General features: G+C 42.9%; 1 protein-coding gene across 2 annotated transcripts in view; it reads right to left on the bottom strand.

Moving 5' to 3' along the window:
* Window positions 1–9,032: 9,032 nt before the first annotated feature.
* The window catches only part of LOC146809739 (uncharacterized), a 36,444-nt gene continuing 21,039 nt past the window's right edge, over window positions 9,033–24,437 (bottom strand). The window contains exons 1-2 of one of the 2 annotated variants that reach the window (XM_085616597.1): window positions 17,994–18,132; window positions 9,033–12,039 (exon numbers count right to left, since the gene is read on the bottom strand). In XM_085616597.1, coding sequence (XP_085472723.1) covers window positions 10,477–11,988 — 1,512 coding nt within the window. In that variant the 5' untranslated portion in view covers window positions 11,989–12,039; window positions 17,994–18,132 and the 3' untranslated portion in view covers window positions 9,033–10,476. Of the gene's footprint in view, window positions 12,040–17,993; window positions 18,133–24,437 lie in introns of those variants that run through there. The other variant, XM_085616596.1, reaches the window with a different exon arrangement.

Here is a 24,437-nt window from a genome sequence, read left to right as displayed (position 1 = left end):
AGAGCTGTTTCTTTACTACGTTGAAGGTGGTGCACCTCCTCTGCACCGGAGCAGTGTAATCCGGGAAGAGGGAGACGGTGACATTTTGTACCTTAGGGCCAGGGTGTTTGCCTAGTTCCCGCAGAATAGCATCTCTGTCCCTGAAATTCATAGCCCGAAACAGGAAGGGACGAGGACGAGCTCCAGGAGGTGGCCTGCGGGCAGGTATTCTGTGAGCCCGTTCCACTACGAATTGTGGGGAGAGCGATCTGGGGGGCATCAGCTCTTTCATTCAGGTTTCTGCGAAGGTCTCCGGATCGTGTCCCTCCGCCAGCCTCAGGGAGACAACCACGCGGACATTATTACAGCGTGAGCATCCCTCAGCGTCATCCACCCTCTCCTCCAGGGTGCAAACCTGATCCAGTAGATCTTGGAGCGTGGAGGTGCAATTCCGAGATCGGGTTTGAAGGTCTGCAAGCGCGGCCTCCGTATCGCAAACCCTGTCTGAGAGTTTGTGGTGGTCTGCCCGGAGGAGTGTGAAGTCAGAGGTGATGGTGTCCATCCGGCCCTCCATGGAGGTGCAGGTCAGGCGTTGCTGATCCGCTCAACAGCCGCTATTACGTGTCGAGTTTGGTTGCAATGTCTGCCTGACTCATCTTAGCTGCGGATCCGGGAGCCATGAGCTGTGCCCCAGTCTGACCCCCGGGGGAGCACATCACGGTGGGCATTGGCACGTAGGCAGTCCATGACAATTTGCTGAGCGCTCCGCATAGGGAGCGAGGCCAGGATGTCAAACTTCCGTGGCTTCCCCACTTGGTGGCCGCGCCAGTACTCAGGACCATATCCTCTGCAAGGTGGTACCGCTCCAAGCAGCGATGTGTCCCACCGTGGCCCTAGTAACCGCAGGGCCCTCCTGGACGTCAAACCACCACCCACGGGGACCACAGAAGATGCAACAGATGGGAAGAGGAGGGAGGCGCCTGGCCCCTGCAGATATGTGGTACCACGGCAAAGGCTGCAGTCACAGAAGGGATCCCTGGGGGCTGTCTGCAGAAACTGCTACTGGAAAACTCTCAGGGCAGATCCGTGCAATGCGCACACGTCTGCCAGGCGATGCCCTGGCCGATAGCCTGCGAGGGTGTTCAGATGAGGGGCCCTTGGCCCAGCAGACCCACGTGGCTCCCACCAACTGGGTAGACCTCGCAGCCAGCACCACGCGGCCCCCCGCCACAGCTGTCACTCCACCAGAAGTGGGAACAGGAGAATGTGGGAACTCAGTGCAAAGGGCGCTGAAGGTGAGGGGACCTAGGTCCGACCGACCCCCGTGGCCTCCCTCTTCATGGCCGACACTCCAGCCCTCACATGCACGTTGGTCCCCATGGCCGCACCCCAATCAGCAAAGTCCATGTGGGGACCCTGGGCCTGACAGACCCCTGAGGCCCCCCACCACAGGAGAGATGATACTCGGGACTGCCACCCAACGCACTGCGCACCGGTGGGGGCCCTAGGCTCGACTGACCACCATGACCGCCCACTGCAGGAACTGCCCATTTCTCAATCTAGGGAAGAGCTGGTAACATTCTTGGGTATGGCTGAATATTATAATAAGTTTGTGCCACGTTTTGCCAGCCGCACTAACACTCTTGGGTCTCTCTTAAAAAAGGGTGTAACATTTTTGTGGTCACCCCAGTATCAATTGGAGTTTGAAGAAATCAAGAGAGCACTCAGTTCAGCTCCTTCCTTGCAGAGCTTTGACACTTCTTCAGACTCCGTTCTTGTCACTGACAAGAGTTCTAAAGGATTGGGAGCTGTCCTTAAACAAATTAAAGATATGAAAGAGGAAACAATCATGTTTCTTTCAAGAGCTCTTTTTGGCCCAGAATTGCAGTATTCAGTGATTGAAAAAGAAGCACTTTGTATTTTTTGGGCAATCAAGAAGCTCAAGAAATTTCTCTGGGGTACTTCTTTTGTCATGCACTCGGATCACAAACCACTTAAAGATTTGTTTTGCAAGAGAGATCTGGATGCGGTTTCCTCTAGAATTTGTAAATGGGTTATTGCACTCCAAGACTTTGATTTTGTTGTCAAGTATATCCCAGGGGTTGACAACAAAGTTGCCGATTGTCTTTCATGTTTAATATCCAAAAGTTATGCTGACCTTGACTCTGATGACTCATGGGAGATAGACAACTTCAAGGTGTGTGAGGTTGTTGAAGGTGTTGTATCTGAGATGGAATGGAGAGACTCCCTAAAGAATGACAAGGTATTGCTTGAGGTTTGCAAGTTTGTGTCTGGTGGGTCGACAGGTATTAAGTCTCTGTCTGATGATGCACGGAAATTTTGGAACATAAGGCATGAACTTTCATTATACAATGATCTCTTGTGGAGAGGAACGCGTCTTGTTCCACCGTTTCCCTCTTCAGGAGAAGATCGTTCACTTGGCACGTGATGGTCACCAGGGTATCTCCAAAACCAAGGAGAGGGTTTGTTTGCACTTCTGGTGGCCAGGTGTTGACATTCTGGTTGAACGGTTGGTCAGAGACTGCTCTGAGTGTAGAATGTCTGACAGAGTCTGTAAAACTAGAACTCAACCAATGGTTATTCGCGAATCTCCGACTAGGTGTTGGCAACGTGTTGCACTTTATCTCTTGGGTCCGGTTTCTTCCAAGTCTGGCCAGTTTTATGTCTTGGGACTTATCGACATGTACTCTAGATAGCCAGAAGTGAAGGTTACTCAGGGTATTGGAACCAGAAATGTTATAAAGTTTTTAGAAAACATTTTCTACAGGGAGGGTCTTCCTGAGACTCTCGACTGACAATGGAGTGCAACTTGTCTCGAGAGAAATGGAAGACTTTCTAGCTAAAAAGGCAATTGTTCATAAACTGTGCTCTCTTCCCCACCCAGAATGTAATGGGATGGTTGAGAGATTCAACCGTGTCTTAAAAGAATCTATCCAATCAGCCAAGGAGCAAAGTTGTGACTGGAGAAGTGCAATACTTGAGAAAGTTATGGCTCATCGTTTGACTCCTCATTCTACTAGTGAGAAAGTTCCCCTTGAGTTGTTTAGGGGACGCACACCAAACACTCATTTATTTCAATCTTGGATGAGAGGGAACGGGGCTGACATTAGTGTTCCTGAGGATCCTCAGTGGAGGTGTCTCCAGGATATCAAGTAAAAAAAAAAATGAAAGCTAATTTTGATGCCAGACATGCGGTTGCTCATACTTTATTTAATATAGGTGATTGTGTGAGAGTACGATTTCCACAGAAAACTGGAGGTACTAAGTTCTCTACTCCACGCAAAGTAGTTAAGTTATTTCTTAATGCTGTGAAACTTGATGGCCGCATTTGGAATCTGAATAGAATTGCCCTTGTACGTTCCTCTGCTCCACTTATTTCTCATACCCAACCTTCATCTTCAAAATGTATTTCTCCTCTGTGTAGGAGTACTCATGCATGTTCAACTCCTGTGAAACTTCATGATTATGTCTGTAACTAAGCTTATCTGATATTGTTCACATGTTTGTGTTTGGGGGGGGGGGGGGAGGTGGGTGGTATTCACTTATATTATTCCTTAGTATGGTTTTGTTATCCTATCTAGTTAATCTGTATGACTCACATGAGCAGCTCTGGAATTTAGAATGTGCTTGGTGCCTAGCTACCATGTTCTCCTGAGTCAGTTGCTGCTGTGTGTCCATGGTTAGGACTCTTCTACATATACGCTTAAAATAAAAGAAGAACCTCTATCTGCACCCTGCCTCCTGGTACTTCATTACAGGCACCAAACGGTGGTTGAAGCCACACAACAACAAAAAGATAAAATAAAAGGGACTAACAGAGAAGAATTCTGTACCCAAGCACTAATGCACAGCATGTGACTCAGTAAAAGATGCACTCTACAGAACTAGGTTTGCCAAGTCTGTTAATGTTGCAATGACTAGGCATAAATTCTATTCACAACCCGGAAAACCTCACAAATCTGTGGGTGAGCTTGCAATAAGATTAACAGCTATTAAATGCCAATCTGATTCGATAATGATCAATTAATCATCCAGTGTCATAGCAAAAAAATGCAGCACAGATTATGGGCGGCAAGTAACCCTTCTTTGAAGGAGGCAAATGTTAGCACTAAGGTTGTTAAAGGGTCAAAACAGTGCATAAAAGAAATGGAAACAGTAGAGGGGAATATTGAAAGTCATGTTGAACTGGCTGCCATGAGTGAAGGAGGGGCTGACATCAATGCAAGGGGTAAGAAAAATGTCTATAATTGGTACACAGGAAATCCTAAAGGGAACAACCAAGGAGGTAAAAAAGGTTTCAAGAGTTGTACCAGGTGTGGCAGTGGATACCATAACTCAGATTTAAAAAACTGTTTTGTGCTGGATAAGGTGTGTAGGCATTGGGCCAGTTTGCACATTGTGTGCAAAGATGGTACACGGTTCAGAGTGGGAGTCACAGGAGAAGCAGAAGACATACCAGACAGGGTATTAGAGTGTAGAAGATAATTGGGATGATCAGGGTAGGAAACACAAACACAGGCAAATTATTTTGAGTTAATGAGGTTGATGATCGACTCTAGTTACTTGTATGCTATATTCCCTATATTATATTCAGAAAGAAACGGCTATTGGCTACTCCTTTACAAAGGACATTAATTACAAGGGTTACTAGGAGTACAGTATAAAGGATGTAGGGTTAGCATGGTTGGACAACAGCTGCCAAGAGAGAATAATCTGAATGAATGTGTGTGTGGTCAAGGATGGACCTCCCACTCCGAAATAGGTTCATCAGTATGATCTTCACATCATTATCAACCCACAAGCTTCTTGCCAAGTGTTGGAAAACACTAATGTGGAGGAGCTCTAATTGAGGACCAGATCTGTTTTTAAGGCCATTTGCCTCAAAAAGAGGGCTGAGCTAGTAAGGCACAAAGCCAGACAGGTGCTGCTGGCTGTACAGGCGATGGGGGGCAGGGGGGGGGGGGGGACATGCTTCAGGAAGGCATAATTGCTTTTGAAGCTGCAGGATGGGTGCCATCTGTCTTCCATCACAAAAAACAGGACGTCAGCCTGAGAATCTGTGTTTAACCGTGTTGTTTGAACCTAGACATAGTAATGGAATGATTTCCCTTGCCCATTACTGAGGAAATTGTTCACCTTTTGACGGGTAGAATGTACATCTCGAAGTAGACTTGAGAAGAACCTACTTCTAAATCACACTTCATGAGAACTCAAAGCCTTTGACGGACTTCATCCCCCAAGGAGATGTTTATCAGCCTACTTGTCTGCCCTTTGGCTTTGCTTTGGCTGCCAACGACTTTCAAAGTCCAGCATATTTTTTAACCAAGAAAGTAAGATTATTTCCAAGTTTGATTCCTGGTCTATGGGAGCTCATGTAAAGAACACAATGCCACGTTAAAACAGGTACTTGATAATTTGGAAAGAGCTGGTATGACCCTTTGCAGAGAGAAGTGCTAGTTTTTGTTTAGGAAGTAGTGTACTCAGTGCCCACAGATGGGATTAAACAAAAACTGTATTTAGTAAAAGCTATAAGGGAACCACTTATGCCCAGCAACAAAGACCAACCAAATTCATTCATGGGCCCCAGGTTCCTACTCGGAATTTGCTAAGGACTTTACTGGCAGAACTGAAAACTTACAAGTTTTATTGAAGAGAGGGGTTTACTTTGTATGGAGTGAACAGAATGCAAGATTTCAAGACATCAAAGACTTGTCATGGTACTAGTCCTTACAACTTTTGATGTATCTAAAAAAAACTTTTCTTACTGTTAGCACCAGTGCCAAGGACATTGGGGTGGTTTCACCCAAAAACCAGAGGGAAGTTGAGAAAAGATAGCTTTTGTGGTTCGCTTTTCAAAGAAAGCGGAGTTTAATTACTCCACTATAGCAAAGCACTTACATACTTACAGCTGGGGTTTCAGGGTGACCAGATCACAAGGCCTTGAGACAGGTTCTTCTTCCTGGTGGGGCTGTAAATGGTTCTGCAATGTTAATCTGACTTGCTGACAGATTACAGGACTTCAGTTACACTGCGGCATACATTCCTAGTTGTAATAATGGGGTTGCAAATTGTCTCTCATGAAGCTCTAAATCGCTGGAGCTTAAAAGGGTTGACAGTATGCTTGACGGTGAGGAGGAGGTAGCGAGTGCGAGTAGAATGTTGTGGTGAAGTCATTAAGAAAGAAAAACTGAACGGAAGCTTCTGATGAAGATTCCGTTCTCAAGGAGGATGTGAAGATGATCGGGGAGGGCGCAATAGTTGTGTACTGGTCAGAGTTCACCTGTATTTTAACATTCAAAATGAGTTGTCAGTTTGTAGTGACATACAGGTAATGAGAGGGGACCAATTTGTTTCCCCTACATCTTTAAGGAACTAGTTCATTGCCTTGACCCATAGTGGACACTTGCAAAAAATAGATTGACATCCACATTTTTGTGATGGGAGCTGTACAGAAGTGAAAGGTTTTGTAGGGAAGGACAGAAGAGACTGAAGGTGCATGGAGGTTCTGTTGGACATAAAAACAATCTCAGTAAACCATGGGAAGAGATTGGTTTCAACTTTATTGGTCCCTTTTATGGATTACAGCAAAATTTAAGTTTCACAGATGTTCTTCATGCTCATCGCAGAAGGCTGGAGTAAAGTTTTTCGAGGAACTCGCCACAAAAAGCACTACTGCGTGGCTAAGGAGGATGTTTTTGCGAGAGGGTATACTGACTTACATTGTCACAGACAACCGGACTTAATTGGTTTCTGAGGAGATGAAGCACTTCCTGAAGGGGCGTGGTATTAAGCATCATCATACTTCCCTTTACAATCCTCAGCATACGGTTTGGAGAAAAGGACTAACAGTCTGGTTGAAGAAAACCGCGAAAAGGCTGCATAAAGTAAGTTGAGTGTTTAGAGGTCTGTGGTTGACGTGGCTGGTATGGTTTGGGCTCAGTGTACCGAACAATGTTGATACTGGTCATTCGCCGCTCTACTCCACGAGGAGAGCGGGTTCTAACATTGCCTTGACTCTAGAATGGGTGTGGGAGTTAATAGCTGGTGTAGGGCTTTGGAATTACTACTAGAGTTATACTTCGATTAATGTGGGAGATTGGGTGAAGGTTAAATCAGGTAAGCTAACGGCCAGTCTTTCGAGGTTTAGTGATCCTTACCCTGTCAGGTCTGTGGGAAATAGGTTTCTTGTCCTGGAGAACAGTTAAAAGGTGGAATATGCAAAGAGAAGACTTTTGCCTCAGGGCTGGAAAAGGTCCTGCACTGAAAGAGCAGGGTGTTGAAGGAAACTGTAGTGGTCTAGTAATAACTCTGGGTGCTGCGATAACGGGACACATTCATAGAAGGGATCAGGTGGTAGGCATCATCTCCCTAAGTTGAGTTGGTACTAGCGGTGATTCAACTCTGGAAATTTCAGTTGTGGATAGAATGGCTCCTGGTTGGTTGAGTGACTGTGTGTGAGTGATCTACTTCCCAGTTTTCCAACTCTCTGTCCTTCTATGTTTCGGATGTCTATCCTGTGTGATGTTCTCTATCCCTAGTGTGTCCCCCTCATATTTGGTCTTTTATCTGTTTGATTATACATTCGTGTTTTTTTGTTAGTGTGTGTGCTGCCTCTAGTTTGTTTTATTCCTCTCTTTCTTGTTGCCTTTTCAGAACATCTGTAGTTGCTTTGTTTTGTTCTCTTGGTTCTCATTCCCGTTCATAAGGAAAATATGTGTAGTACTTACCTGTTTATTACTTTGCTGTTCAGATCTTACCTTGTCATCCCTGGGTATTCCATATAATGTTGAGGGTGCTGGCTGTGCATGGTGTAGTTCCATGTCAGTTGGAGTTGGGCTGCCTGGATGGAAAGTATTGTTGTAGGCTCCGTCTGAAATAAAGCTCCTCCTGGTCGCATGAGTCCTTCACTACAGTAAACTTTTACAGAGTTCTAAAAAGGTTTGCAAATGGATACTGATTCGCAATTTGGGTGGGCTGTGTTGTAGTCCCTTCCAAATTATGAATCGGTATGTGATGTATGAAGGTTTTGCGACCACAAAACAATGAAATATTACTGATCCTAAGATGTAGCGGTAATGTGTTGGAATTTTTAAGATTTGTAAATCTTTAAAAATTCTACCAATTCTTAAACTTTAAAAATACGATTTTTTTTTTAAACGCATCCCAGTTTTCTTTTTGGAAAACGGGCTGCATTTACAAAATCCTTTACTATTTTGAGAGGCCATCACAGTCATGGTGGTCTACTGACCCTAGGAGGCCACCATCCATGTGATGGCCTTCAATCAGAGTGAGTCGCAATTTGCAACCTACCTCATGACTATTAATGAGGTCGTTTGGACTGCAACCCACTCAAAATCCTATTCATACACAGGTCAGTTTGTAAAAAACATTTTGAACGCACGCAAATTGTGACCATTACATGTGATCAGAAAGTACACACATCTGGCCCTTTACTCCTGCTGTCCAGACTTCTGTCTAGTGTGTAACACATTAAAGTCAACAACTCATAACCAACATAAGCAATTTCTTTTGTTTGTACGAAAGGCTGTACGCAAAGCCAGCAATGGTGACTGCCTTTGCCGCTTGCTGTCAAACTTTTGGCCTCATTTAGTGGTAAATATACAGGACAGTCCACTGGTGGAATTCCTTCCACTTCCCTTTTTTTATGGTGCTGGAATTTTAGCCAGTGGACCAGAGGGATTTACCAGAGAACTTAGAGGAAGTGACTGCCCATCCTTTTCAGAAGCTCCATCAAAAAGATGTCCAAAGTCATGTCACCTAGTTCTTTGACACCGTTTTACAAACAGCTACAAGCAACTACTGAAAAAGGCAACAACAGCACAATCGTAGTGCTTTTACCTTCCTCGTGAATGTTCAAGCACTGTATTATTCAATATAGACAGCTCATTTTGGCTCTCGGTTACAAAGATCCTGCCAATGATTACAACCTTTGCCTCACTATAAATAGAGCACAATTTTGCACTGGCAAATATTTCCGAAACTCTTACGGCACTAAGAGAAAAACACAGCTCTAAATCTAACAACTCTTCTAATTTTATTTTTAATGTGTGGATTGGCTAGCAAGGTCACAATAACTGTTTGAAGATAATTTGATAATTGGAGAAAGAGTGCCCCTGTAATGCAAATCTAGTTACACACCTTGGAAGGCTTAGTTCATGTCTGCAGATCAACATCAAGACATCTATGCACTGCTCTTCAGGCATACGCGTGAAAACAACCTGATTCTTGAAAAACACAATTGTTGTTCAATTTCCCAGTGGTAGCTGCGATATTTTATTTTTCTTACTGCTAAAAATGTAGGACTGAAGGATGAAACTATCTGGGCTAAGGAGAGAATGTTCATAAATATTCCTGGGAAGATCTAGATGGTAGGAAGGAGAGCTAATGACAGTGATGAGAGGGTGGAGAAAAATTCAGAAACGAGTTGGAGCAGCTGCATGAGTAGGAAAAATTGCACATAAATGACAGCAGAGTTCAGAGTGCAGAGCCTGCTGCATCATGTTGCCTGTGCGTCCAATTTCCTCCACGTATCCAGGGCTAAAAAGATGTTGATGACCCACTGTGATAATCAGAACCTAAACAATTTCCAGTGAGATATACGTTTGCGCGATACTTTGTTCTGCATTAGCGGCATGGGATGAAGGTTTTGCAAATATTTGGGCAGCACACTGGAATCATCCATTGTTCATCAGGTAAGTTTTGATGCAGCATAGTCGTGAATAATTTAAATACGATAGGTTGTGGGTTAAATTAGAACAGTAGTTCCTGAAAGTTCAAATAACAGGTTCAGATTCAATCGATTCTTAGACTAAGATGCTGTGGACAACAACATTTGACAATAAGGAGACACTCCACAATGTCCAGGGTACCTCACATCCGCCACCATTACATTTTGGGACCTGCAATTCCTTTTTTAAAGTTGGGGCCTATCGATACCAATGGCCAAGTCTTTACAAAGGTATAACCAACCAGACCAGTAAGCACACCACAAAAAGCAATAAAGCCTAGGTAGAATCCTTGAACAACAAACTTTCCAGCAAAGATGAGCTTTAAAGGTGGAGACACGAGGGTTGTGCTGAAGAACAAATAAGGTATGTGGTTCTGGAACAGGTAGCTAGAAGGTTTGCTGGGCTTGGTCTCCCATCAAAGGTAGTGCCTATATGATTTGCCCAGAGTCATTTCACACACTTTGAAATTAATTTAATCTTTCTCATATGTGACTTTTCTATCTCGGCTGCACATTTTCTTCAAGAACTGAATTGGAAATACCTGTATTTTACTTGGTGGGGATCGAAGAGGTCTTCAAAAAGATCAGGCAGTTAAAAGCTTCACCTAGTTGTTAAGGAAGCGACTGCCCATCCTTTTCAGAGTCTTCATTAAAAGATGTCCTTAGCTCACGTAATGTCCCATGGCTCTATCAATCAGAAAAACTACCTATTATAAAATAATGATTGATTAATTTATTGAAGAGGAGGAGTTTGGTGTAGATGTGGATGGGGATTTCTGATTATTGTCACTCAGTGCCTGATCACTGCTCATCTTCTTGTCCTCCTCTTCATCATCTGCTGTCTCTGTAAAGGCCTCCCCCCAGTCACTGAGGTTGTAGCCATCCTGCTGGAAGAGGTTGTCAAAGGTGTGCTTCCGCCTGATGTGCCGGCGCAGAGTGTTGCGTTCAGTGAAAAGCAGGTGGCAGAGTTCACACTGGAATGGCTTCTCACCTGTATGCACCCTTTGGTGCCGGTGAAGCTCACCAGATTCACGAAAACCTTTCTGACAGATTGGACACAGAAAGGGGCGTTCACCCGTGTGGATGTGCTTGTGCCGCTGCAGGTGAGAGGAGCGCTTAAATGTTTTCCCACATGCTTTACACTCAAAGGGCTTGTGCTCAGAGTGAGTAATGCTATGGCGCTCCAGGTCTGACAGGTACAGGAATGTCCTGTAGCACACGAGGCAGTAATGAACCTTTTTAGGGACTGGTGGTTTCTCATCCGCCATTGCAGCACTTTCAGCTTTTGGTTTATTCTCCCTCTCTCGCTTCATCAGGGTGTAGGGAACACCCTGGTCATCAATCAAAAGAAATCGACTCTCTGGTGTGAGCTTTTCATCACTACTGTTCTCTGATTGGCTTGGGAGGGCATTCTCCTCACTTCCGGAAACTGAAGAGTTAACTTGGGCTACACAACTATTGAGCTCCGCCTCATAACTACTGGAAGAAAGTGAAGCCGATTTGCTATTGTCAGTGGAATGGTTTAGGTTTGGGTTCACTTTAGTGCGATAGGGCCCTCTGAGCTTGCTGCTTGTTGGTGAAGGTGAACCCTGCACAGGGGACATCGTGGGAGCCTTGTCTGGGTCATCTTTCAATGACACAATCGATTCAATGGTGCAGTGGTTGAAGACTGGCTTTTGAGTGATATCCTGGATGGGTTCAGACACTGGATTCTTTATGGTCAATAGAGAATTCAGCATGGGGCTAAACATAGTCTTAGGTTTAGTATGAAGTCCTTTCTTTAACTTGCAAAAGTCTGATGTTGGCCCTAATGCCACTGAGGACTCTTCATTACGTGTCTTCCAGCCGTGATAGGTTTTAATGTTCTGTTTGCGATAACCTGGAAAACTGTATGCCCTTTGGGAGTCTTCTTGGCAAGAGGTCCACTTGGGTACAAGAGGGTAGCTTGTGTTTCCTAATAATTTCCAGATTGCTTTTTTCTTTGGCTGAAAATCTGGAACTTCGTTGATTCCATCTTGTTTGTGGTTGTTGGGCGGTTCCACCTTCACGGCCTGAGCTGGTGCAGAGATAGCCTCATCTCCTCTAGCTAAAGGTTTGGGTGCCATATTGCAATCTGGCGTCTCCTCTACCTTTTGGTTAGAGCATACATTTGGGATTGGTCTGCCCCATTCCTCGCTATCCCATGAAGGCTCAGTTTTCCAAGGCTGGTGAGGCCCTTTACTTGGTCTGGCTGGTTCCATCTGTGAGCCCTTGTGACTGCAGGATATCCGAATTCATCTACAGGTCCATAACTTTAAATAAAAAGAGAAAGTAATTAGCACATAAACCAGAAGAACACATATTTTATATTTTATTATAGCTCCTTAAAGTGTCTTGGAATATATTTTCATGCATAAGACAACATTATAACATATTTCCCCTAGCTATTACGTGGTATATCATTGGAATGTCCGAATTATGTATAGTGCAAACCTAACCTCTTTTTGTGGCAACCAACCAACTGTGGCCATTTAAAGCTGACAGCTCTACGAGGCAACTCTGTGTTCTTCAATACCTTCCTTCATATTATGCTCCTAAAAATCCAAATATGCAGGCTGTGTACCAGCAAAAACGGTGGTCCTGTTAAGCTGCTAGGTCTACGAGACAAATCTGTGTCCTTCAATACCTTCCTTCATATTATGCCTCTAAATATCCTAGTGCTGCTGGCACACAACCGACACGGTTGTGTGCCACCAGCACATTTTCACACCTAGAAAATAACTTTTAAACACCCATACCCAATTAAAATGTACAGTTTCAGTCATATCAGCACTGAAGTCCACTAAGGAGGAGCCTGGCAAATTATCCTCTTCAATGTATATGTAGAATCACTGAAAGATCTCCGTACACCAATTAAATATTACACATCCTAAACCTAATGACGAGCCTGAATGATGCCACGTACTGCGTTAATATGTAGTTCATTGCAGATGGCAAAGGCTGTAATAGTAATCTAATACAGCAAATTCAGGACAAAGACATGCTATTAGATGGAAAGTGGAAGGTAACAACACTTGATTTGATCCAAAAGAGTGAATTAAACCTAGAGGGATTAGCTCTTCCTCCTGTAGGCATTCAAAGACTTCCTCCACCAGGAATATTTGGGACAGTTAACACGGCCCAGGTGCTATCTAGGGGTGCAGCTGGGAACCATATTCTACTGGGTCCTCAAATGAAGATTTCCAAATCTTGAAATGGAGAATTCATTGCAGTTCTAAGGCCGATATTTCTCACACACTATACCTCTATTCTAAGGAAATTCCCCTAGCATATAACAAATAAAAATTCAAACTACATGTGTATCACCCAAAATCAATCTATTTGTGGATCCCATAACTTCTCACCAAGCATCGAAAGCAGCTTTAGCTACTTGGGATCATGCTCTGAAGAAAGCAGCGATTCAGCAGCAGTCTGAACATGTCAGAAATTGAACAGGGATATTTCACTCATGTTCTTACTTACTTTCATAAAAGAAATTAAGAAAATTCTCCTCTCAAACTGACTGAAAGCTGAATAACCCTATCCCATTCACCAACAGTGGCAGTTCCATAATAGAAAACAACTCATGTCATCAAGGTTTCCCGGCGCTGCACCCATCACTTTGTGGTCAATTAAATAGCTTTTTGGTTTATATTATTTTATATACATTGTAATACCTGTGCAGGTAGAAACTCTGCGTATGCATAGATTACATCAAGCACTTTCAATACTGGTCTAGAAGCAAGGTATGAGTGTTTTGTTTTAGGCATCGATAGGAAGCTAGGTATGATGGCAACGCCATATATTCAGGCAGTAAGATTTATGAATGGGAATGTCCTGTGAGGTTTCTTTATCAAAATTAACAGGATGTGTGATGTGCAATAATACCTAAGAACCTTACTGTCACCCAAGACCTGAAGCCCTCATTGTGAACACACTTTAAACTTTGTGAGCATTTCGTGCACACATCAGGCTAATATTGCACAATTTACAAATTAGCAGCAAATTTACTACATTTTTAAAAGCAATGCAAAAAAAGGTATTTTTCCACTGGGATTCTAAGGTATTGAATTTGATGAGGAATACCCAGTGGCTACTAAATAGTAGGTCATGGACCTGCAATTGAATGGAGATCTGTAAATACATCTAGAAGAGACAACCTATGTACATGGAAAAAGATAGGACCGCGTCTAACATTTTGGAGTATGTGCCTCGTCTTTAATTGAAGGAAAGACAAAAATGTTAGGATTGAACATGTCCAGCAAGTGGGACACACACAACCCAGTAACAACCAATGACGGAGGGACAGACTGGCAAAAATATCCTTTTTCTTATGAGAGGAGCTTATTAAAGAATCGAGGAGACAAGACAACGCTGCGTACCTAAGATAGCAGTATTCCATATCCTCAAACTTCAACCTAAAAAAAAGCTAAATAGTATGGAGAACTACATAATATCAACATTCCAACAGTGCAAATTGGTATGGAGGCATGGAAAGTAGATGCAGGAAACTTGAAGATGACTAACGCTTTGTTGAAAAGGCAATCATTCAGAAAAAGGGAAGATCAAGAGATCTTGATGAGCAACAGAAATGCATAAGATATACAAATTATCAGACACAGTATAAGGAGAGATGGGACACAAAGTTGTGCATATGAATATAATTTCTAGGAGTTCAAGAGGTGCAAGGAGGGTGATAACATATGTAGTGGGGGATCCAATATTGACATAGGAATGATAGCCGCAGAACTATGGATATGGTTGCCCCAAGAGGTGCACATGAAGATAAATAGAAAAGGGCTAGCTTATTGCTTTCGGTGCAGTGGTATTCAGTGGAGAAAGAGAAGGTCAAAGGATACATCTTGAGTGAAAATGTCATGTAACAGGTAACACAACACTGAAAATATAGTCGCAATTCAAGGTTCTCATAAAAAACATATGGGGATGAATTTTCTGGTCAAATGCCTCGAAAGAAGATACCTATAGAAAGGTCTCTAGATTTTACATACGTGCATCTGAAAGGACTAAAGCACGCACTGTGTGGTGGAGGCTCATAGGGTAATCATAATAACAGAAGTTTACATTTCTGTGGGTGTACATTGTACACTCATCACCAAATTGATGTGACCATAGTATATTTGCTGGAAGACGTCTTACCGTGCCAGGAAACCTGAATCCAGTCAAGGAACCAGAATAAGACAGATCAAGTGATGGACAGGATATTAAACAAGCATTGGCATAGACAATAGGTCTCACCTTTGGGACCTTATAAGTGTTTAGCCATGCAGCAGTGATGTTGTTGCACTAAAGATATTGTGCTGCATAACTAAATAATTATAAGGTCCCAAAAGCAAGACATATTGGCTATGCCAATGCTTGTTTTGAAAGATATTCTAATAGTTTTGGGAGAAGTGTCGAGGAGTGGGATTGTCTAGAGAAAAGTCCAGCAAGTAAACAGCAGGCATCCACTCTTTTGCTGATATTGATCATAGCTGTTGATTGAGTCAGTGAATGCAAGACTGTATGTTCCCCTTCAAAGTATTCCAATGCTTTGTGAACGTGCCCTTGACATTACTGTGCCACTGTGCAACAGTGCTGCTGTCAGTCTAGGAGTGCAGTGCCACATTTATTAATCCAGTAGGACTGAAGTTCAGCAGGTTTAAAAAAAGTCATTAGATTAATTATTGGATACAAAAATATTTTCTCACATTCCCTCACAGCCATTCTGTGAGTCCTCACTCAGTGGAAGACTATGAGTTGGGCACTTAGCTTGGATTGCAACTGGTTGTTAAACACACGTGGTCAGTACACCTCTCCGTGTTTTATATGCAATGATAGCCTTCATAATTGCATGTATTAAAAACAATCTTTGAAGAAGTCTGTGCTGTGGAATTACATTTCTTTTAAAAATCAATTCATAGACATCAGATCAAATAAAAGACAACTTAGTAACTTTGAAGCAGTCCATAGTTTAATTTAGTCAGGCAAATGTACAATCGATTCTTCTGTCATGTTAAAACTAAGAAGGCTGTACCGTCTTCCTTGTATAGAAAAGCAGCTAGTCCTACAGCGCAATGATGAGGACAGATTACGATGATGGCCTGAAATAAAATTGAATCTGATGTAATAGGGAAGTACCGTGGATGATATGGAGGAATTGCGATATGTGGATGAAAGCCCACTGGGGTTATATAACATGTACATTGGGATATTATACATTTCATCGACTACTTGAAATTGGGGCAATTAACTTGCACATTGTGATTTATTTGTTTAATATATTGTTTGACTTTTTAAAAAGATGATAATATTCATTTCTGGTGAAATTCCGATTCAAATGAATTTCTATAAAAATAATTGGTGGGCTATTGGTGCCATATTGTATACTGTGTTCTAAAGGTTTGTGTCATCGTAAGAAAGACAAACTATGTATGAGGACTGCCAAAGTCTGTCTTCACAATTTTGTTGTGATCATATGGTTTTAATTAAAGGAAGAGAGAATGGTGACTGGGTACCATGAACAAAGCCAATTCGTTAATATTTTTAATAACTTTCATTGTTACATTACTTTTTAAATTCAAAATACATTATTAAATATTTTGTAATTAAATAATGCTTTAAATCAATTTATTTATATTTTTTACTATTTTAAATCCTTGAATTTAACATTATTTCCTATGGGATTTTTATTTTAAGTCCCTAACTTCATTATTTTCTATGGGAGGGTGTTGCAGTACCAGTGGTTCGTCTTGTGTATTGTGGGATTTACTACAAAAGTATAAGACACTACAAAGGTGTAACTTAGTGCAAAGTGCAGTTTATGAATACTGAAAAGTACTAAATGTACTCAAAAGTGCAGTTTGTGAATCAAACTATACATGTAACACATAAGACATAGTTAGCCACTCTTCCTACTTCTCGTTCCAGCAGCTTTTAGGATGCTCCTCTTGTGAGATGGTGCACTACTATGCTTTCAAAGCCCAGTGATATAATTTGATATATACTTTTGATGCTTGCTTGGTGTCATTGCCATCTGCTCATTTGCCAAAGTTGTGTAGCATTGTGATCTTATTGGCACTTGATTGCAGATATTGTGTAGCTGTGAACAGGTTTGCTGAAAATTATTGCAAGGATTACATTTTATTTGTATTTATAGAACTCAAAGAATTTCATATTCAAAGGAAATACAGGGACTTTCAATTCAAACGTGTACATTTGTGGACATTGCCTTATTGCAATCCAAGCTCTTCCTACCCTGGAATTGGGCAGAGATTTAATCCAGTCAGGGGGCTGAAGTAACTGCCATACCAGGTCAGGACGAGGAATGTATCATCCAAAGATTTGGTGAATGTGTGGGGGAAAGGATTTCTCCATAAGGAAAAATTATTTCCCTTGCTTAGAAAGAAATGTGCATTTGCATAGAGGGCTACATTCCCCTGTGCGTAAGTCTACGCTATGTAAAAGTCCATAAGGGAAAGTCAAACCCCGTGGGACATGTCACATAACATTATCAGTAATATGCCTAGCAACCTATGCCTGGGGCAGCTTTCAAGGCATAACAATTGTATCTTTTTGAATAGCAAAATGTAGTATGTCTTTACTCTTACATAGGGATACTTTTACGGGTGCAAATTTACAATTGTTTTCAATCAGTAGGGCCCTACCTCTTAACACCCACCACAAATTGCCTGCTTCGTTGTAAAGGATCCTTAATATTCTACCTCGGGGCTCCTTCCTGTCATCTCCGCTGTTGCCCTTTGGCTATAAGCTCCTATACATACATAGATGTATACATACATACCTACAAACATATTGTATGGTGGAAAAGATTTAATCTGTGGATTTGACTGCTGATTTAACACTACGGTCACAAATATGACTTGTGTAAAGAGAACTGTATTTTGCCACACAACTAGTTTGTCTGCTATAGCGCCAGGATACCTCTGTTTGAGGTAGTTGTTGCGATTTACAACTATATTAAATGAAAATTTGTCTAAAGACAAGTCCGTAGCCACGATAACGTGGCCGGTGACCTATGTGTGAAAGTCTTACTAACCTGCTGACAGACCAGTGAACCCCCTCCCCCAAGGCCACAACTAAACCAGCCACATTTTATAACAAAACTCCATGCTGCCTGGACCAGATTCATCTTTGGTTTGACACCTCATTGTGATATTTCCATCCACGTGAAAAGCTGTGAGAAAAGAAACATGACAAATGGACTTACTTCTCTTGACTTGATGAAGTGAAGGTACATTTGTACATGTTTGTCAGTGTCTCTGGAGAGGAAAGACTGAGGTAGGCATTTTTGTGCCTGCCTTCTCAGAATTGTTGTGACCCGTGACATTTGTCAAGTCTGCTATTCGTTCGCTAGAGAGAAAACGAAAAATGTGAATTTTCTCTTTGTACTCTTTCTAAGTGAAAAAATATATTGGCAAAAGTCAAACTAATAGATATAGATGCCTTTAAATTCTGTCAAATGTCAGGATACGTCTTCTGCTGCTGTTTTTACATTTTAGAAGTGGCAAATTCTTCTCAAAATCTTACATTTAAAGTTACGAATTCACCAATAGAAGTAGGTGAAATGGTGGAGAAAGTTACATAAAATCTGTGCATTTGCAAAGTAGTTATTCATATAGTTATTCATATACATTTTTCACTTTTTCAACGTTTACTGTAATTCTATACATTTTTATTCTAGATCAGTCTAGAGTGGGGGGAGGGGGGTAACTGGATGTCTTAAAAACGATTCCAAATGAATAAAAGTTAAGCCGCGTGGGCTGCATTAAAATCTACTCGCATTAAGAATTTGATGATACATGAGTTCAGAGTTCATTTTGCCTAAAGCAGTCAATCTCCAGTGAGAGTTCTGAGAAGTAAAGCGCAGTGTGACTAGAATGCAGAAGTAGTAAAAATATTGAAGGCCATTAAGCCCAAGCTCAAGAAATAATGCCTTGTAACGTGACTCATGGCCGTGCACGCGCAGAGGTACATTGCATAAAACATACCTTACTTCTGTGCCAAACGCTTCAGATTACTGCGAAACACAATGAAGGATAACGGTCGGCATTTGGTAGGGGAGGTCACAAAAGTAAACAAAAAAATGTAGAAATATACAACATTCTGATACAAGAGCGTGGTCTCGTTGAATGTCCGCTGATTTGCATAAATTGCACATCTAGCCTAGCAAAGTGCTTCTGAATGGTGCCGGGGTAATATATCATGGCAATTAGAAGGCAGAGACAGACCAAGTTTTGTCATGAAGAAGCCTGCAGATTACTTAACCTTTCACGGCGGGGCTGAGCACGAGAACCAGAATATAACAAGCGGTCGCGATCAAACATCAAAGCAGCCGTGCGGCGGCGAAAGTGAAAGTAATCGTGCAAAAGCATGGCGCGCGCACCCGCGCACATGCACTGTAGCTCTAGGCTGGCCTGGTAGCACTTTTTGGAGCCCTCTCAAAAAGTCTCACCAGACCAGCGCATGCGCTGGGTCAGGCGAGACCTAAAAAGCAGAGAGCAGTTTACGAAGGCCATACAGGACTTGAAGATCTCAGAAATGTGGAGAGCACACCATTAGCAAGAAAAGGCTATACGTCTTTTTCACAAATCCTTTTCCACAACTGAGCAGATACACGTCTAATGTGGCCTTTATCTGAACCAAAGGAATCCGAATTTCAAAGTATGCTCCTTTTTTGGGGACCCTTCCGCACTTCTCAATGCAAGTGAGAGATAACTGAAAGGGGTGTGTAGGCAACTGCTGTGGGATGAGGCCAATGGGTGGAAGATGCTCAAAACACTTACCTTCTACCTCGGGTTGAACTGAATGCCATGGCATTTGCCACCATATGGGACGTCCTTAAAACTGCATACAACTGCAGTCTACAGCAGGTTAACTGCCATAGAATCAGGAAAGAAACACTCTAGTTTATTAATACAAACCAAATTAGACAGGGATCTGATGATCAAAGAGTTATGGTAAAAACAACAGGGGTGAAATAAGCATTGTCAAAGCCAATTGGTCTCACCCATGCAAGAGCTATTGGTTTTGCTAATGTATGTTAGCCACGGTGTACAACAGCATAGCTGCTGTTTAGCATGGCTAAATGTCAGTGGCATAGAGGAGAGTGTTGTAAAGTGAAGTGGCATACAGTGATGTGTATTGGAGTGGCACAGAATGGAATCGCATACAGTGGCATACAGTTGAGTAGCATAGAGTGGACTGCTGTAGAGTGCATTGGCATAGAGTGCTGCAGAGTATAGTGGCATAGAGTGCAGCAGCATAGCATTCAGCGGCGTACAATCCAGTGTCATAAAATGGAGTGGTGCAGATTAGAGTGTTGCATAGTAGAGTGCAGTGGTGGAGAGTTAAGTGGTGCAGAGTAGGTGACGTAGAGTACAGTGGAATACAGTACAGTGTCAGAGTACAGTGGCATAGAGTAGAGTGCAGCAGAGTGCAGTGGCATAGAGTGGAATGCTGTAGAGTGCATTGACGCAGAGTAGAGTGGCACAGAATGCAGTGGCATACGATGCACTAGTGCAAAGTAGAGTGGTATAGAGTGCAGTGTGGCAGACTAGAGAGTCGTAGAGTGCAGTGATGTTGAGTGGCATAGAGTGCAGTGGTGCAGAGTAGAATGGCATAGAGTGCAGTGGCGCAGAGTAGAGTGGGAGAGAGTGGAGTGGCGTAGAGTGGTACAGAGGCGAGTGGTGTAAAGTGCAGTGGCGTAGAGTGGAGTGATGCAGATTGCAAGAGTACAGTGAGGAAGAGCAAAGTGGCGTAGAATGCACTTGCATACAGTGTAGTAATGTAGAGTAGAGTGGTGTATAGTGCAAAGATGTAGAGTGGCGTAGAGTGCAGTGGCATAAAGCAGAGTGGAGTAGAGAGCAGTGGCATATTGTTCAGTGGGGCAGAGTGGAGTGCAGTGGTTTGACGTAGAGTGCAGTGGCATAGAGTGGAGCAGAGTGAAGTATGGAGTAGTGGCGTAGAGTGCAGTGGCATAGAGTAGATTGTTTCAAAGTAGAGTGAGGTGGCATAGAGTGGAGTGGTGCACAGTAGAGTGCAGTGGCACCGAGTAGAGTGGTGTAGAGTGTAATGGCGTAGAGTAAAGGTAGAGTAAAGTGGTGTAGAGTGCAGTGGCATAGAATGTGGTGGTGCAGAATATATTAGATTGGCATACAGTGGATTAGCGTAGAGTGGAGAGGTACAGAGTAGAGTGCATTGGCGTAGAGAGCATGTCAGAGTGCAGTGTTGTAGAGTGGAGTGCCGTAGAATAGAGTTGTGCAGAGTAGAGTGGAGTGGCCTAGACCAGTGCTTGATTTAAGCAGGTGGTTTCTGATGCTCAGCACCTAATTGTCAACACTGGCACTTATGGCATCCTGCCACATTTGGCGCTGCTCATCTAATTTATAGAAGAGAACAACAATAGTTGTTTAGGAGTACAATATACATTAACAAGCATTGGCATTGCCAATAGGTCTCGCCTTTGGGACCCTATAAGTGTTTAGCCATGCAATACTTGATGTTGTTGCACCAAGGATATTGTGATGGATAACTAAACACTTATAAGGTCCCAAAGGCGAGACCTATTGGCTATGCCAATGCTTGTTGGACTTGTGCTCTCCCCACGAGCACCACGCATCCCCAGCTAGACAGTTGCATATCTAATCCCAACCGTGCACAATACTCATTATAAGGTAGCAATACGCAGTGTTTGGGATATTGTGTTTTGTTTGGTATTGCAAGGTGGCGAATATGACATAATGGAGGACACCAATAATGTCAGGAAATCTGTGCAGACTGTGTAGTGGGTAATATCACTGCAGGAGCAGCCACTGCGTGTAACACCTGCACTACTGTGCTCTCTGCACCTGATCTATGTACATCCGAACGCGCCTTCTCAGCCTCTGCAGATCCATGCTGTCTTGCTCTGCTGTCCGGGTGGGAAGGACGGAGAGGCGAAGCCGACTTTAGCAACCGGTTTGCGACCGTGCTATGGGACTGGGAAGGGGCTTGAACACAGAAGCGGCTCTCATAGAAGAACACCGGAAAGGAAAGAGAGTGCCTCTACCACGGCCATCTTGACCCATTTGCCTGCAAACTGCAGTGAAGGAAGCACAATTATAAATAATTATCTATCAGAAAGAATCGCAATCTCCTGTTTTAAAAACTACAAATAGTTTGTGTTTCTATAAAGACATACCTTTCATTATTAAAACAAAATATCTTTTTTCGGTAACGTTCTTAATACTTACATCAAAGCTCTAATATTTTTAATGGAGTTTCAAAAAAGAATTTTCAATGTAATCAATAAGGTTTTCCACCGAGACAGCTGTCTAAAAAAACACCTGCATGCCATGCATGGGACGGCCTCTTAACACTTCTTGTTTTTGTTGGTTTTACATGTACGAGTGGTGCGTGCGTGAGGGGGAGCAGGAGGTGAGCTCGCGAGTGGTGCGCGCGCGCTTGGAAGAGCAGTCTGCTCGTTTTCATGCACTGCACTCGTGCTTGTGGAGCGCCGCTGCTCGCTCCCGCAAGGTGGATGCCGCCACAAGCACGAGTGTGTGCTTGAAATTGAGCAGAGCGACGGCTGAAGGCCCTCCTATGCAGCGCACTGCGTAGGCGAAACCTAAAAATGACTAATACTACCCTCCCCAGCCTTTACTTTAGCTTTGGAGACTTGAAATAGTCTGATCTTTCACACTTGCAGGAAAGAGATGCTTAGTAGTTGTTTTGGTACCATCATAGGCAGCGATGACAGGGGCAATGGGTGGTGCAAGCTGCTGTGGCCTCCTGGTCAGGGCCATGGCCTGTATTATTTTACAAACTAAGCACTGGCCTTAGACGGAGTGGTGTAGAGTGCAGTGGCAAAAAGTGAAAAGTGGTGTAGAGTAGAGTGCATCGGCATAGAACAGAGTAGAGAAGCGTAGAGTGCAGTGGTGTAGAGTGGAGTGGTGCAGAGTGGAGTGGTGCAGAGTTGAGCAGGGTGCAGTGGTGCGAAGTGGTGTAAAGTGGAGTGGTGCAGAGTAGAGTGAAGGGATGTGGAGTGCTGCAGAGTAGACTGGAAAGGCATAGAGTGGAGTATGCATAGTGACATAGCAGACTGCTATTACAGACAACCGCTAGGAAGATTAACAGTATGGAAAATATCTGTCTACATCGCAAACCCAAGTGCCAAATTGGACATGCTAGTCACAAGGGAGGAATTAGTAAAAATAAATGGTTACAAGTCACAAAATCTAAAAAAAGCGATGGGCCTGATTTTTGGAAGTGCTTTCAAATATTCTGACACTGTCACCTGTAGAACAATTTAACTCTTTTAGACACACTACAGAATTAACTCAAAATGGTAGCCACTAACCACATAATATAACAAGCAATGGCAAAAGCTAATAGGTCTAGGCTGTAAAAGGACGATTTACTGGTGTTTGATAATACTTGTTTGCTTGGACATTAGGTAATGCCAAAATGGCCAACAGTGCAAAAAGGTGCACATGCCACAGATTGAATGCAGACACATGGGCGTTCATCTCTGAATGCATTTTCATCTTACGGAAAAGCCATTACAAGACGAATGCCGATGTGTATGTACACCTTGCACATATGTTGTAACACTTACATGCTACGTGTGCATGAAGCTATTCCAAGATGATCATCGATGCAATGGGTTAATTAAAAATAAAAAAAGTGTGCAGGAGCATGAAAATGATAGTAAATGGTACGGTAGCACTTTGCAGCTGCTGGTCCTCATTAAACAAGCATTAGCAATGCAATAGGTCTCGCACTTGTAGAAGATAGATCTATTGGCCTTGTAAATGTTAATGTTTTTAACTTATGGTTTTTTTTGCAGTTCAGTAACCTAACAGGTAAAGCTATTTACATGTAAATGTATAGTACAAGCGGGCTGTTGATAAATAAAAAAAAAAGGCGCACGGCCATGCTGTGTCAGGAGGTGAGAGGGGTCTGCTTTGGAGGATATTCCACAAACAGTGCAAGTAGACAAGTCCAAAGTGAAAGCAGGGCTGTTTAAAAAATAAATGTGCGCAGCCATGCTGTGTCGGAGGTCAAAGAGGTGTGCTTTGGAAGCAAGCCAAGAAAAAACAAAAGCATTTGTGCGCCATTAATAAATAAATAAAGGCGCACGGCGAGCGCTGCTCGATGCTGTGTTGGAGGCGGGAGGGGCCTACTTTTGAGGCAAGCCATGAAAAAAATAAGCATATGTGTGCCGGTAATAAATAAATAAAGGCGCACGGAGAGCGCTGCTCGATGCTGTGACGGAGGTGGGAGGGGCTCTGTTTTTGAGGCAAATTAAGAAGAACAGCTAAAGAAAGAAATAGTGCTTTCAAGTGTTAAAATAACATGTAGCGTAAGAGCCTATGTAACAGGGCCAGTAAGCTATTTTGCCGATGAAAAGCCCAAGGACAGTAAGAAGAGTTAATAGAAAAGATGGGAGGGACTTACAAAAGATTGGATGGCCTTCAAGCCATTTTCTGAACATACCATGTCTCGAAGAGACAGCGCAAGCTCTGCCTAGGTGAGACCTAAAAATTATAAATGAAATATGCGAGCGGGACCACAAGCACAAGGGAGCAATGGATGAGTCGGAGCGCAGAGAATATAAAATAGAGTGCATGTAGAGGGGAAGCTGAATAATGACAGAGGAAAAAGGGAGCAA

Source organism: Triturus cristatus, chromosome 7 (genome assembly GCF_964204655.1).
Source record: "Triturus cristatus chromosome 7, aTriCri1.1, whole genome shotgun sequence".
In the NCBI taxonomy this organism is placed as follows: domain Eukaryota; kingdom Metazoa; phylum Chordata; class Amphibia; order Caudata; family Salamandridae; genus Triturus; species Triturus cristatus.
This window is presented reverse-complemented; position numbering and strand designations above follow the sequence as displayed.